This window comes from Lynx canadensis, chromosome A2 (assembly GCF_007474595.2).
Source record: "Lynx canadensis isolate LIC74 chromosome A2, mLynCan4.pri.v2, whole genome shotgun sequence".
Taxonomy (NCBI): Eukaryota; Metazoa; Chordata; class Mammalia; order Carnivora; family Felidae; genus Lynx; species Lynx canadensis.
In genome coordinates, this window is record NC_044304.2 from 18,089,155 (window position 1) to 18,104,800 (window position 15,646).

At 51.3% G+C, this 15,646-nt stretch overlaps 2 protein-coding genes across 7 annotated transcripts in view; both read right to left on the reverse strand.

The window, feature by feature from the left end:
• The window catches only part of QRICH1 (glutamine rich 1), a 52,631-nt gene extending 48,143 nt beyond the window's left edge, over positions 1–4,488 (reverse strand). The window contains exons 1-3 of one of the 6 annotated variants that reach the window (XM_030306708.1): positions 4,324–4,488; positions 2,816–2,875; positions 400–619 (exon numbers count right to left, since the gene is read on the reverse strand). The gene's annotated coding sequence lies outside the window, so the exon portion shown is untranslated. Of the gene's footprint in view, positions 1–399; positions 620–2,815; positions 2,876–3,600; positions 3,892–4,323 lie in introns of those variants that run through there. The other 5 variants (XM_030306706.1, XM_030306709.1, XM_030306711.1 and 2 more) reach the window with 5 other exon arrangements.
• Positions 4,489–5,694: 1,206 nt separating this feature from the next.
• Positions 5,695–12,695, reverse strand: QARS1 (glutaminyl-tRNA synthetase 1). The gene is made up of 24 exons (XM_030306740.1): positions 12,550–12,695; positions 12,251–12,398; positions 11,781–11,890; positions 11,547–11,622; positions 11,076–11,140; positions 10,422–10,475; positions 10,225–10,285; positions 9,795–9,866; positions 9,604–9,689; positions 9,340–9,426; positions 8,829–8,928; positions 8,639–8,717; positions 8,449–8,557; positions 8,213–8,343; positions 8,013–8,105; positions 7,764–7,901; positions 7,589–7,676; positions 7,360–7,503; positions 7,119–7,223; positions 6,837–6,929; positions 6,591–6,718; positions 6,431–6,497; positions 6,231–6,356; positions 5,695–5,837 (listed from the first exon to the last, which is right to left on the reverse strand). Exons 1-24 carry the CDS (start codon positions 12,664–12,666, stop codon positions 5,787–5,789), a joined length of 2,328 nt encoding a protein of 775 aa, XP_030162600.1. The 5' UTR covers positions 12,667–12,695; the 3' UTR covers positions 5,695–5,786.
• Positions 12,696–15,646: the final 2,951 nt, after the last annotated feature.

Genomic DNA, 15,646 nt, shown 5'->3' on the forward strand with positions numbered 1-15,646 from the left:
GGGCATTAGAAAAGGGAAGAGAGGAAAACACTTGGGACCTCATTGGTGTAGGGGAGTCTGTAAACAAGCATTTGCTTCTGAATACTTTTAAGAATAGCTGCTTTGCAAAACAATATGCAAATCCCTTACCAACAGGCCTAGGAAATTTTCACTTGTTTGCACCCATTAATCACTAGTAGTTCCCCTACACCACCTTCTAGTAGGAGCTTAGTACAGTGCCTGACACAGATTTAGGCCCTCAATGTATCAAAGTGATCATTACTTTTATTATTTTATCACTAGAACACAAGAAGATATGATGAACAAAGGTTATTCCAAAGCAACAATCTATTACATTTTCATAGGTCTCTTCGCGAATTTTTTTCAATTTATGTTCTAAGGGAAGGCCTAAGTACTCACCAGAATCATCCTTTCTTGGGTCTCCTCAAATTTCTGATACCTCTTCCCAGCTCCCCATGCAGCTCCACAAAGTGGGTCTTGAATATGAGATGGACTAAGAGAAGAAACTCTGAGCTGCCTCAGAGCCCTGCCTCTTCCTGTTTACCCAGTCAGGTTCTCGGGCCCCTCTTAAGGTTCGTTCGCATCTACTCTAGCAATAGCTCCTCATAGCTTTTTAAATCTGGTTTGAAGAACACATTCACATTAAAAAAGAAATCAATTTCTACTTTAAGGAATTACAGTCACATTTGTTCTAATTAACATAAAGAGTCATTTCAAAGAAGCAAATTGGGAGATACACCTCTATTCTTAAAGATACTAACCCAATACAGGGTTTGTGATAGCTATTACCTCATTGGGCCATTCACCTGTTCCATACTTTTACCAGAGGAGACCCTGATTTAGGGGCATTTTTGCCATGGTTCTATTTTTGGACAACACACTTTCAACCAGAAACATAAATTTACATTCCCACCAAAGATCAATGGGCTGTAAACTGGCACAACCATTTGCATTAACTAATAAAGCTGACAATATCCTTTCCACATAACTCAGCAATCTACCCCTAGGTATATGATACACACATATACAAAGGTACTTATACAAGAATGTTCATTGTTTATAACAGCTGCAAACTGGAAGGAATCTAGAGGTCTATCAATAGTAGAATCGATAGATAAATAAATTATGGTATAGTCACACAGCTGAATACTATAAAGAAACAGGAATAAATGAACTACAGCTGCACACAACATGGATAAATTTCACAATGCTAAAAGAAGGAAATCATAAAATACAGCATGATTCCACTTACAAAAATTCAAAAGCAAATAAAACTACATTGAGGGCTATGAAGGTGGTAAATAAAAAGAAAAATAAAGAATGTGATTATCACAGAAGTCAGAATTGTAATTATCTCTAGTGGTTGAGAAGCTATGACCAGGAAGGGACCCATGAAGGGTGCAGGGGGCTGGCACTGTTCTATTTCTTGAAGAGGTGATAGTTACACAGTGGTTCACCTTATAACTTTTCATTAAATTTTATACAGATCATCTGAATTTACTGATAGATATATCAAAAAGCAAAAAAAGCTTTCTGATACAGCCCACAAGCTCTACCTACAATTTTGCTCTAGCCTCAAGTGTGACATCAAAGGTTCATTCTTTTCCCCTTTTCAGCAAAGCAAGAAGTTAATCTATCATTTCTTCATGCAGCCACAACCAGAAATCACAATCCAGTGTGACAAATGAAGCATTTAAGCAAAGCCTGGAGAAGACTTAAAACATCTGTAACAAAATCAGGGCAACTAAGTACAAAGTAACACAAAAAAACAGGTGTTTGTGTAACATCTCATTCTAAGGTTGAGAAATAAAAGACCTCTGCCAATAAAGGGTCGCCATTTAAAAAGTAGACAAGCAAGCATGGCACAGGGAGGACAAAACACAATTGATTAAATTAAAACCATGCAAGCTTGAGGGAAGAGATCCTTGATTCTGAAGCTGTCATGATAGACGACACCTAGAGCCCCTGACATTTGGTTACCTTTTTGGAGCAATTCAAATCCACAAAAAACATGAACCATTATTTGATCTTTTCTGTGAAATGGCAACATAAAATTGGAAAGGGGAGGTGGAAAGGCAAAAGGTTCCTGAGAGGTACACAAACTATTCATCACAGAAGGCTGGAAGTAGGACATCTCCTAATAGGCAAATTGAAGTTAATGAGCTTACAAAAAAATATTATCTACAAATACCAACTTAAAAGACACATCTCAAATTTAATAGTTAAAAACAAACATGTTCCGGAACAAGCAGGCCTAAAAGGTATATTTAAATTTTAAGTGCATCTTAAAATTCACTGCTTTTATTTCAATCATTTAAGTTCCTTAGAAAAGCTGGTGTGTCCTCATGCTAAAACCTGAAAGTTGTGGGGCGCCTGGGTGGCGTAGTCGGTTAGGCGTCCGACTTCAGCCAGGTCACGATCTCGCGGTCCGGGAGTTCGAGCCCCGCGTCAGGCTCTGGGCTGATGGCTCAGAGCCTGGAGCCTGTTTCCGATTCTGTGTCTCCCTCTCTCTCTGCCCCTCCCCCGTTCATGCTCTGTCTCTCTCTGTCCCAAAAATAAATAAACGTTGAAAAAAAAAAAAAAAAATTTTAAAACCTGAAAGTTGCGCTGGCTTACACTTCAAGAGAAGAAAATTGTTCAAGGAGTAAACTGTTACTGGATTCAAAGATGCAGTTCTCCCCCATCTTCAATTTTCCAGCACTTAGCAGTTTCTGTCAGACAGCACCCAGGATGATTGGCAGGACTTGTAATGTTTCAATATTACTAGGAAAAAGACTGCACACATATTTTCAGCATATGAATGATTTTAACTCACCAGTCACCATGTTGCATGTATTTCTGCTGCTTGTCCTGAGTTCTTAAGACTTGTAACATTCTGAAGAAGATAGAACAAAGAAGTTCTTTCCATCCTCAGCCTCTTTTTAAATTTTAACTTTGTTCTTAAAATACAGTATATTAAAAAGAACTACCCCCATCATTATCAGATTTCCTAATTTTACTTGCCCTTAGCTCCGTTTTCCTTAAACTTCATTAGGCAAGACTGTAAAACTGATGTCTTGTTTTAGAAAAAAGAAGTGCATTTTTCTCTAGAACAAACCTAGAACTCCCCTAGCACTGGAACTAAAACAAAACAAAAAGCTGAAAAGGATTGAAATTCTACACCAAAAGTGACTTTTGTAGTAATACATGAACAGATTTTAGAAATTTCTGTTGGGGAACTGTGTAATAACAAAAGAAGGCAAAGCAGATTCTCAGGTCGTTCCAATTTTGTCCTGGGCAACTTTTTGGCTGCGCGAATGCGGGGCCCTCCCTTAGTCTAACAGAGTACAAGTAAGCCCCTCCCACCTACACAGAAGAAAAGGTTGCATTTAAGGATTTAAAGTGGCATTTAGAGCTCGGGTAGTTTCACGTCCACAGAAGAGGATCCCCTTCCGGAGCGCACAGAGGTGACGTGTAGGAATTGCGCTTATGGAAGAATTACTTTCCAATGACAAGAAAGCAAGTACCGCCGAAAGGCCTTAAAGGATTAACCTTCCCTCTCCAGCACAAAGCACCAGAACAAGGTGAGGAAACTCGAAGGGGCTCGCTGCCCTCACAAACCTACAGGGCTCTGTTTCAGAAACAGGGCAGCACCTTTCCCGCACATTGGCCTCAAGTCACTGCATTCTTCCAGAAGAACGAGCAATCTCGCCCGCCTCTTAGAGGAGCGGAACCGCAAGACTGCAAAGCCGGTTGGTTTCTCCCCAGGCCTAGGCCATGGCGGTCCGGGGACGTCACCAGAGCAGGAAGGGCCCAACCCACAACCTTCCTCACACTGCGAGCCGCCCGCCAGCTCGCCGCCGCTCCACACAGCAGAGGTGTCCCGCGCGTCCTCGCGGCGGCGGCGCAGCCGCCACCCAACAGCGGGGCGCGCGCCCCGAAGCCGGGGGTCGCGGGCGGGCGCGCGCCACAGAAAGCCGCTCTTGCCCAAGGGCCGCAGCTCCAGGAGCCGAGATATCCGGACCGGGAACGCGCACGTCGGCGGCCACGCGCGCCGGGAGGGCCGCACAGCGCGCGCGCGCCCGTGTATAAACAGGGCCGAGCGCGCCCGAGCACCAGTGCGCGTTCGCGCGCCGCGCCCACCCGAGTCCCCGACCTGCCTCTTACACCCCACAAGGGGCGGGGGCGCGCGAGCCCAGGGACATTCTCCACTCCGGAGCCGCCCCGAGGTCTCTTGGGCCCAGAGGCAGCGGCCCGCCCGCCCCCGCCCGCCGTTGTGTGGGGTGGGCCCGCTGTCTCAGGCCCGCAGGTTCGCCGCATCCCTGCCCCCACTGCAGCCCTCACCCGGCGACGTCGTCGTCGTCGCCGCCGCCGCCGCCGCCGCTCTACCCGCCGGCCCCACCGCACCGCTGGGGGCCCCGGTTCCGCCGTCGCCGCTCCAAGATCGACAGGATTTTCCCCTCACAGCTCCCTGGGCGCCATCTTACATTCAACCCTCACAGCCAATGGGTGCCGAATGCCCCTCTCGCGATAACCGAAGCGTCGGATCCCGCGAGAGTTGAGGCTGCCTCCTGGCCAAACTTAAAGGGAACGCTTCTGCCGAGGCTAGAGGCCTGGCCTCGGGCCCCAGAAACCGCAAGAAGAGCCTGGAGTGTAGGGCGGAGCGCCCCGCCCTCGGACGCCCCTCCGTGCTGGGCGGAGCCAGGGCCGGAGATTGGCCTGGAGTTGGAGCCTGGGCTGGTTGGGGCTCGAAGCTTGCTCTCTGGACCAACCTTCAGCAGCCATCCCAGGCCTCCTTCAGTTGCGCAGCCCCACGTGGGGCGGGGCCGGGTCTCTTGCTTAAGGTAGCGCCCATAGCCCCAGATCTAGGCCCTGCGCCCCCATACCGTAATGCTACCTGGTAAGGCCTTAGTCACTCTCCAGCAGGAGTCCTTAACATTTGGGAACCCCCTCTTCAATCTGCTGTCATCCTAATCCAGCCTTCCGCAACCCAGTCCACCTTAAAGCAGGCCTTGGGTAGGCTTGTGTTTGTATACAGGGAAAATGTGGAGGGTGTTAAAGCTGCAGGCACACGTGGGCCTCACTTGTAGCCCACACTGCCCCAGAGGGCAACCATTCTCCTGTAGAGTTCCTTTAAAGGGCCTCAGGGCCCTTGCACTTGTTTCTCCTGCCCTGGCAAACATCTTGGTCCTTAGGGGTTCCCTAAGGAGTCACTTCTTGAGAGTAGTCTGAGGCACAGACTTGGGTCAGGAATTTCCTCCAGCCTTGCAGTCCCCAGGGAGATCTCTCTTGCAGTGCCTAGCCACCCTCTGTCTCCCCAACTAGGTGGTCATCTTAGAAGGCAAACCACAGAAGTCTTCCTCGTCTCATTGTGCCTGGCACATAGTAGGTACTCGATAATTATTTGCTGAATGACTGGATGGAGAACCAAGTCTGTTTTCATCTGCCTAGGCACACAGGCAGACACAAACCTTCCAGATCCCTCTAGCACAAGGTTCCTAACAGTGGAACAACACCCAGATCCTGCCAGTGCCTCAGACCAGATGCAGAGGATTTCAAATCAGGCAGGCCCAGGCGCCTGCCCTTGAGCGCTAGAAATGCAACAGTGGTTTCAGAGCTGTCCGTATTGCTCAGTGTGCATTGCACCTCCTCCCTACCCCCAGCAAATCTCTAAGGTCCTTAGAGATTGGAAGTGCAGACAGATAACACACAGACTCCAGGGAATTTAGCTGTTCTTTATTGACATGGAGTCTGGGTACCCCTAGCTTCCAGAAGGATGAGGTAGGTCCATGAGGCTTCCTTACAGCTCACACCTTTCCTGGGTCCTCCTTCAGTGTGACAGTCCGGTTGAAGACAAGCTGGATGGCAGAGGGGGAAGAATGACAACCGAGCCAGAACCAGACTAGAAGGCCCAGACCTCACTGGACCCTACCCTCACCTCGTCCCTGAGGAGCTGAGGGTCAGAACACTCAGGTTCTCAATAACTTTATGATTGTGAGTAGGGGACTGATGGCTCTGGGCCTCCATTTTATAAGGATTATAACCACCACTATGGCTGACCCCTACACCTTGAGGAATAAGAAAGCCAGAGTCCATACAAAATTTTGTGCATGGACCTCTGAACCCATTTCCTCATCAGTAAAACATGAACCCCAACTCAGTTAACTAAGGGAATGTTGGCAAAGTAAATGCCACAGTAAATGGCTGCCACAAGTGCATTGTTGTAGAAAGGGCAAGCAGGTAAAAAGCACCTGTCCCTGGCAGCTGTCTGGATCCACGGAGAAGTAGCCAAGCCGCTCAAACTGGAACTTGTCAAAGGGCTTTGCCAGGGCCACAGAGTAGTCCACTAACGCTGCCTCCACCACTTGTAGCGATGCCTGTGGGCAGGGAACTCAGGTGGCCATCCAGCCAGGGAGACCCACCACCCTCACCTTACACCCCAGGAGCCTACCGGGTTCAGGTCACTTAAGAATCCACCAGGCACTTCAGCAGGATCTTCAGGGTTCTTGTGCTGAAATCTGCAGCCAGAATGAAGGTCAGACTCCAGCTGGGTAGCCACAGCAGGCAATGCCCATCTTGTATCTGCCCGCACCCCAGCTCTGTTCACTCACAGTCGCTCATAGAGGCGAATTTCACATGTCAGAGGCTGTGACACCCAGTGAATAAAGGCCTTGGGCTTTTCTCCAGCATCTGCCCGTCTACAGGTTACCTCCAGGCTCTCTACACAGCCACTGGGACCCTGGAAGTCAAGGGGCCTGCAATTAGACCTGGGAACCACTAAAAGGACTGGAAGCTGCACGTACCCAGATCCTCCCTGCAGCAAGCACTGAGGTAGGAAGACTGCAGCCAGCTCTCACCTTGACAACATGCTGCAGCTCGATGACGTAGCCTGTATGCCTCAGGCCCACAGGTTGGCCCCACGCCAGGCGCTTATAGCCTGGTTCTGGCTCCTAGAGGTAGGAAGTGATGCAGACACAAGAGACTGAATGGGTCAAATAGGTACAAGAGGCTTCTCCCCCATCTCTATGTCTGGCAGGGACTGACTCATCTGAAGTAAGAAGTAGGTGGGCTGACAGAAGAGGATAAAGGGACCTCAGGACGGGGCTTAGCAGCAAACAGCACCCTCCACACCCACTTACCTCCTTGAAGTCAGTCCTTTCAATGAAGACTATGGGTCCAAAGGGAACCTGATGGAAGCCCTTGGTCTCATCAGCCGGGAAGTTGGGCACCTGGATGTCTAAGGACTATAGCAGGAGATAGGTGTCTGAGTCACACTAGGCACTGAGACCCCCCCATGCCCAGACCCAGGTGCGCCGCCCCCAACACACATACACGCACACACGCACGCACGCACGCATGCACACATTGAGGCATACCTACCTTGGCAGCAGGAAAGTTGGTAATGATGACCTGTAATGGTTCCAGCACAGCCATGGCCCGTGGGGCTGTGTCATTCAACACATCACGCACGCAGGCTTCTAGCAGATGGGGTTCCATTGTGGTCTGTGCCACTGTCACCCCCACCTAGCAGGAAAGATCAGCATCAGTCAGCAACACCGCAAATGCTGTCCTCAATCCCTACCTGCCCACCAAACCCACTGGGCTATACCCGAGCACAAAAGTTGTTGATGGCCTCAGGCGGGAAGCCCCGCCGACGTAAAGCTGTGAGTGTGAAGAGCCGTGGGTCGTCCCAATCCCTGTGGGCAAGGAGGTGGTGAAAAGCCCTTTGGCAGTACATGCCACTAGTACCACCAACGTATAATGAGGCAAACGATTACACCTACCGCACAGCACCAGCTGCCACAAGCTGGAGAATCTTCCTCTTAGACACAATAGCATAGTGAAGGTTGAGACGGCCATACTCCCACTGAACAGGGCAATACACATCCAATGCATTGCACAGCCAGAAGTAGGAAGAGCGTCTGGGGTGGGAAGGTAGAGTCAGGTCTGGCCACCTCAGACCAGACAGAGACCACAGGAAGGGCTACTAGAATCCCACTGGCCCTACCCACCCATGGGCCCAGCTCCCTCACCGGGCCTGGAATTCCTTGGTGCAGAGTGAGTGGGTGATGTGCTCGATGGAGTCACAGAGGCAGTGTGTGTAGTCATAGGTGGGATAGATGCACCTGCAGGGCATAGGCAATGGGCCCCACCATCCAACCCCACTCTGCCCTACCCATGGCCCACCACCCCACTCTACAACTCCACAGCCCCACCCCATGCTCACACCCACCAGGTATCCCCCGTGCGATGGTGTGGTGTGTACTTGACTCGATAGGCCACAGGGTCCATCTTGCCATCCTCCATCACCAGCTTCATCCGCAGTGTGGCCTCACCCTCTGCAAACTTGCCCTTGCGCATTGCCTGACAGGAGCAAGGCCTCAGGCTGCCTCTCAGCACAGAGGCATCTCTTTCTCAGCATCCTGACCCACAAAGATCCAGCTGCTTCCCCCACCCCCCAAATCCCACCTCAAAGAGCAGCAGTGACTCCTCTATAGGACGGTCCCTCCAGGGTGAGGGCAGGGAGTTGTGGCCTTTGAGCTCCTCTCCTCTCTGGTGGCACACATACGCCTGGCCCCTATGGGGAAAAGGTGTGAGCACCCAAGATAGCTATGTCCTGGGCAGCCTGCCTGGCTCTACATCATGGACCTGGCCTCACCTATGGATGAGCTCCACAGCCCAGGCATACAGCTGGTCAAAATAGTCAGAGGCATATGTCACCTTGTAAGGTGTATAACCTGGGGCAGAAAAAGACACAATGTGAACATCCAACCAGGGATACCCAATGGCAAGCCATAGCCCAAGAAAGACCACCAGGTCTTTCTTCCCAGGCCTTGCCCAGCCCATACCCAGCCAGGCCACCATGTCGCAGATGGCAGTGAAGAACTTTGCTTCCTCCTTCTCAGGATTGGTGTCATCAAAGCGCAGAAAACAGATCCCATTGTTGGCCTAGGAGAGTCACAGAATATGTGAATTCTCACATCATCAGCTCCCAAAATCCAACTCGTTGAACTGAGCTCTCCCAGGTCAGAATTGAAATGCCTTCAGGAGTTTCATTCATCCTCTGTATCGAAATACCTTAAACAAGGCATCTTACATCAACACCAAACAGCCTCTTTCTAAGCCTGAGGGGTTGCACTGGGCATTTCCCCAAAGCTGAACTCACTGTCTCACCCAGAACTTTTTCCCAATAAGCCCAATGGATTCCTAGGTACCTATCACATATGTGATTCTCCTCCATGGCCTTTGTCTGCTCTGGGAACATTATAGGAGCAGAAGGAAAGGCAAGGACACTTTTCTGGTATCCAATCAAGGGAGCAGCAGGTGGTCACCCTGATTGCCAGATTCCCACACACTCACCTTGGCATAGCCAAAGTTGAAATTGATGGCTTTGGCATGTCCTATGTGCAGGATTCCATTAGGTTCTGGTGGGAACCGGGTACGTACCTGAGATAAAGAAAATGGGAACAGAGAAATTAAACCAGAACTCAAGACTACTATAAAGCAACAGATGCCCCTTGCCAGGGAGGCTCTGGTGATAGGTTGGATGGGGCAGCATGAAAGCAGCCCAGGCCCTCTGGCAAGTGTTGATGGCACTAACTTTCCTGCAGTACTTCCACACACCTGTCCTCCAGTGATCTCCAGGTGCTGCTTCAGTAGATCCATCGTATGTGGAGTGGTCACATAGCCTGGGGTTTTGTAGTTCTCACCTGCCAGGGCCAGAATAAGCCTGAGGACTGGGCTGCAGCCCAATGCTCCATACTCTGGATGTAAGAGTTGCTCACCCTCCCCAGGGTTTTGATTTGCCTGCTCACCAGGCTTGTGGAACTTAAGTGCCTCCCCTCGGAGCTGCTCCATCAGAGACAGGGTCTGACCAGCAGCCTCACCTGTGAAGAATAGAACAAGGAAAACTTAATCCTCTGAGCCTCTAAACACAGCTAACTATCCCATTCAGCTCAGGGAGTTGCCTCTCAGTACTACCTACATCCTGCAACCAGAATAGAACCAAGCGGGCCCCTCTTTCCCTAACCACAGAGATAAGAGATACAGAGCCAGACTTCTCAGTTCTCCTCATACTAGTCTCTGGGTAATGGGAACAAAGGAAACACCAGGAATTCCAGTCTGGCAGCAGAAGGCAGGGTGATGAGTATGCTAATGGCCTGAGGAGACTGGGCTGTAAGGACCCATCAGGTGAAAGCCCAGAAGTCAGGGAGCTGAATCAGACAGGAACCTCAAGCCTCTCACCATTCTCTACCACATCCTTTGCTGTCCTCCGGTCTTTTTCTTCTGGCCGAGCTTTTGACACCTGAAAGAAGCCCAGAAATTGGGTCAGGGTCTCTCCTGGTCTTGGGATCACTGGAGTCACATACTCCCTTCCCCAGCCTAAAGTCTCAGCCCACCCCACCTCATCCCCAGGGACCCAGGACCATACTCAGCCCCACCTTGGGCTTCTTCTCTAGATCATTCTCCGTCTTGGGCCCCAGAAGGTGAAGGACCTGAGCAAAAACCAGAGTCAGGGCTGAAACAGGAGTGTTCTCTTTCAAGAAGCACCTGATGGAACCTGCCCACCCACCTAAGGGCTTCCTGGCCTGCCTACAAGCACTGCCTTGAAAAACCTACCTAGCCCATCCCACTTCTGCTCCTCACATGGTTTTGCTGGCCTCAAATGCTCCGTCCCCCCTGAGAGTCCAAAAACTGGTAGCAAAACAGGTAACAAAAACTGCCATTTACAGAGAGTAACTGTGGGCTCAGCATCAAGATAACAATCTACCTCAGCCATCAGCCTCTTGTGATTCTATGCCATCATCCTGAGATGAAGGCACCCCTATTACAATATAAGGCAATTTATCACCCCTATTTACAATATAAGGCAACTTAAGTCCAGAGAAAAGAAACTCACCCCAAATTAGGCACAATCCAGAGGCCCAAGACTCTCACTGCCCACCAAGGTGCTGCCCCTCCACACCAGGCTCTACTATCCACCATCAGAATATGGACAGTGTCTCTTCCCCTCCCACTCCCAATTACCCCTCAGTGGACTTTAGGCACTGTCCATGGCAGGGTCTTTGCCTGCTTCAGCTCAAGGAGTTGCCCACCTGCATGTCTACTTCGTGCTTGATCATTTTGCCATCTGCCCACTTGAGCACAGCCCGAGCCTCTCCTAGAAACATGGGCACAAAGAGCTGCAGAAAGGCCAAGAAGGACACTTCCCACCCTCCTTCCTTGAAAAGGTCCTGGTTGACCTCAAGAACCAGAGCCTGGGACCAGCCAGACCACTGTTTTTTGTTTTGTTTTTAATGTTTGTTTATTTGAGAAAGGAGAGGGGCAGAGAGAGAGGAGAGAGAGAATCCCAAGCAGCCTCTGTGCTCACAAACTGTGACATCATGACCAGAGCCGGAATCAAGAGTCAGACACTCAACTGACTAAGCCACCCAGGCACACCACCACCCCCCCAACCAGACCACTTTTAAGATGCTCTATTCCTCCCTCTTCTCTCTCACTTACACCCAGAAAAGAAGGCATGACCAGAGAGAACAATATAGTCCCCTGACACAGGCCCTACTCACCCATCAGCAGTCCCATGTTGAAACGATAACGTTCCTCCAAGAGTTGGGGCCGGTGGCAATTTATGGCGGCCTCCACCTGCAAGAAAGCCAAACCAATGTGGTTCAGAAAAGCGTTCTTCAGAAATGCACTAGGCACCCACAGTCTCACCCTGGGTCTGCCTGGGTGAAGATGATGAGCCACTCCTTTCCAGGATCAGCACTAAGGAGGTACCCAATGCCTAAGGAAAGACTCACAGCCTCCTCAATCTGCTCTGGGGTCACCATGACACCCACACCGCATTCCTGCTCAAAGTCCTGGGTGTTGATGGGGTCCAGGGGATGACTTCGCACATACTCAAGGGCAGCTGAGAAAGAAGAATCAGTGAGTGACATCACAGCTCCAAGAAGTAGGTAGACAAGGCCTTACCTACCCCGATGAAACCCCAATCACAATTTTGCCTCCTCAGAGGTTAAGCCTTGCACCACCACCCTAGAGAAGCCCTGAGACCACAGTTAAGAGGCTTTCCCTCAGACCTACACTATTCCCCAGTCAGTCTCACCAGGGGTGGCCCTCTCCATCCTTCAGTGCCAGGGCCTGGGTTTAGAGAGGAGTGCAGTATGAAGCATCTAGAGAATGCTGGGGCACTTGACAGAAAGGGCAGACAGCGGTCTTGGCTAAAGGGAGGAGTTGGAGGTGGAAGTGGGAGGACAGGCAGGGGTCTCACCGCTCAGCTGGAGCTCGGTGTGGATCTTCTTATTGGCTACATAGCTCACAAGAAACGAGAGACGCCGGGGATCCCTGAGTCGGGATGCCAAGCCATAGAGCAGGGTCCCGGTGGCTTTGTCGATGGTGGAGCCCAGAGTCTGCTGCGCCTGGGAGTCCGAGGAGATTCAGGAGAGAAGCCCCACGCCCAGTAAGAAAAGCCTGAGTTAGACAAGTTTGGTAGGTCAGGATCGGGATCGGGACCCAGCCCAGCTTTGGGGCACAGTCGGCAGCCCGGGCCAAGGACAGAGGGACTCGCACCTGGGTCGCCGCCTCGCGCAGCTGCGCGCTCAGAGCCGTGTTCTTGAGCGTCTCCCGGGCCTTGTGCTCGCTCAGGCCAAGGCCGGTGAAGAGCGACAGGGAGTCCAGGGCCGCCATCGCTGGCACACCGGAAACCGAAAGAAAACTTTGGGGCCAATCTGCACGTTGGCATTAGCCCACTGACCAATAAGAGAGCGAAGCCGCCAGGGAAAGCCAATGGTAGCCTTCCTGAAGGGAGGGGGCGGGCTCGCCAGGGTCTTCAGCGCCCTTTAAAAGGCAGAGCCGGCCCAAACCCGCCTTTCCGGGCGCTTCACTTCCGTCTTTGCGCTCGCGGTCTCTTGCGGAGGTTAAGGGATAGAGGGCGATAGGACTTTAAGGGAGATTTGCCGCCGACCTGGAGGGAAGGTGCTCAGCACAGAAGCAGGAGGTAGAAGCAGGCATGGCCCTTTGCTTTTCCATTTTTTTCCTTCAGCCCTGGGAACCTTGGGACCATCCTAGTTCCGTTGTTGGGAGCAACTGCGAGTCCCTATCACATTTCTGACTTAACAGCTTTGGAGTTGTCATGGAAACAGTTGAGCTAAATGAAGCCCGGGAAATCCAGTCAAGATAAAGCGCGGGCTCTGTAAGTCTGGCACTTTTCAGGCGCCCACCTAGACACACCTGGTCAGGAGAGAGAGGGGTTTGGGCCAGGAAGCACCTCGTAGATGTTCTGTAATGATTTGGTTTTAAAATCTTGTCACAATTACCCTCCCCTATCAAAGCATGCAAATGTCACGAAAACCACCAGCAAGTTAGACCTTGAAAACCATCTGCAAGTGTTTGACAAGGCATTTTACTGAAGTTGGGATAGGGTGGGGCAGATGAAATACTGTCTTGAGGATACCTATTGTGCTTGGGAGGGTCTCGCCACCGTCTCTCACTGGACTTCTAGGACCTGCTGAGAATGGGGCTAAAACAGAACAGTCTGTTTTCTTTGTGGAACTGGAGCTGCTAGCATGGTGAAGAGATCCCCAAATTTGGGATTGGAACTCAGGCTCTTTGAGGCTTTGGTGTCACTAATACTCGTGTACCTTCAAGAACTGGGCAGGATCCTGACTGCAGTCTATCCATATTCTGTGTCCTGCTTTGTGGCTATATCCCACTAATGACCAAGTTTCATTTCTGGGCCTACATCTGGGTCCCACATGATGACCACATCCAGGTTCTTCCCAGTGCCACACACTCTATCAATATCTAAGTCTCGTCCTGTGTCTTGGCTCCCCATGACACCAGCTTGATGTTCAGCCCAGGCAAGGCCAACTAGGTGTAGGGGATTGAGCAGGGGATGCAGTACAGTGGTGCCATAGACAGGCACCAAGAAGGGGAGCCTCAGCCACACCAGCCCTATGCTGAGTCTACAGCTACAGGTGCCTAGCCCACTACAAAGGTGCCTATGCTGAAGAGTGCCTGCCACATCCACTGTCCCCTCTGTACCTGATGCCACCAAAGGATTTATTACAGCACCATCAGCACCATCACTGAGTCCTGCAGGTCTGGTGATGGCCCCCTCAATGGAGTCAGGGACTAACCCCTTTTCTGGTTCTCTCATGGTGCGTACCCTGTGGACCTTGTGGCTCCATGTCACAGGATGAAGTGGTAGCCCCACCAGTGCTACCGAGAATGCCACCAGAGGCAGTGGCAGGCTAGCCAGTCCTCTGGAGCCCTAGGACTTAGGACAGAATCATGAAATTTTATGGCCCAGCCCAGGGGCTGGCTAGTTTGCATGAGCCCTTGGCACCACTTCAAAGAAAATCAAGAAAAAGATGATCACAAGGAGAAAAGCCAGGCAACAGTCTGCAAGGCCCAGCTGTGGCATGGGAAGAAGCAGGGTCCCGGGGCATAAACTGACAGCACACAGGCAGTAGAGCCACAGTGCAGATGCCACAGAAAGGTTATGCCAACAGCAGCAGGTCAGGGATGGACGGAGCCCCTTGATCAGTGCATCCGGTACAGGCAGACCCCCAGTGGCTAGACACTTAGAGCTGCACACAGTAAAGACCCAGCACAATCCTGTTGTACCCCATACCTAGCAGGCCCTCCCACAGTATGCCAGCCAATGGCAGTCATCTTGCAATTCCACCATTTCGCAGGTTCTCACACCCAGCTCTCCAGGCTCCCAACCCCAGCCCCACCCCCCCAGCCAGCAACCCCACTACGGCCCTTGTGCTGTTGTTCCCATAGAGAAAAGCCAACACTGGTCACGGGGGTAGCTTTCTCCAAGAGCTCCCTCTGCTCACTGCCCCCCCTAACTCCAGCCAAGGCTAAAGGGTAGTAGCAAGGCCCACATGCTAACCTTCTTGTATGACTGGCCCCAGAGGCTTGGGACAGGGATGGACTTACAGGGCTGCCAGGATCCTGTACCACCGCTGCCTGCCTTATACTCTTTCTGGCTTTATCTTAACACTCGCCTCATGAGTACCTCTGGTCCCCATCTCCTCCAGCTGGAGACACCCATCCTTACCTCCAAGCGATTGGACACAGGAAGAAGCAACATTATCCATGAAGAGAGTCAAGGAAGCTTCTCACAAGGTCACAGGGGCTCTGAAACTAGGACAAGACTGCAGACCCACTATGGGTGAACAGCCTGGGGCAATGGCCAGGAGCCAAGGTCTCAGGGACTCCAGGGAAGAAATGGCCCGCCAGGACCCTGCAACCTCCCTCCATATGAAAGCAGCCAAGATGAGCTCTGGTCTCTCTGCCTATCCTCCTTGTGGAGCAGGGTCTCTCTCACCACAGCATTTTTCCTCTGCTCTGTTTTCCACTAAGAGATCCAGATGGTGCTCAGGCTACAGCAAAGAAAAACCTGATACTAGGAAAGGAGGAAGGCAATACTCCCAGTGCTTCCTGTTCCCTAACAAGTCCTCCCTGACGTGTCTGGCAGTCAGCTCCAGGCTACTCCAGTGCCTGCACCTTTTACCTCAACTTCTGGAGCCTCATGGGGTATTCACCCATCCTTTAGGTAGAAGATATTGACAGTGATGTCCACTATAGCTGCCTCCATATGAGACCCAGAACTGGTGGGATCAAAGGGCAGCAGGTAGGCCCCAGAAAGCTGATG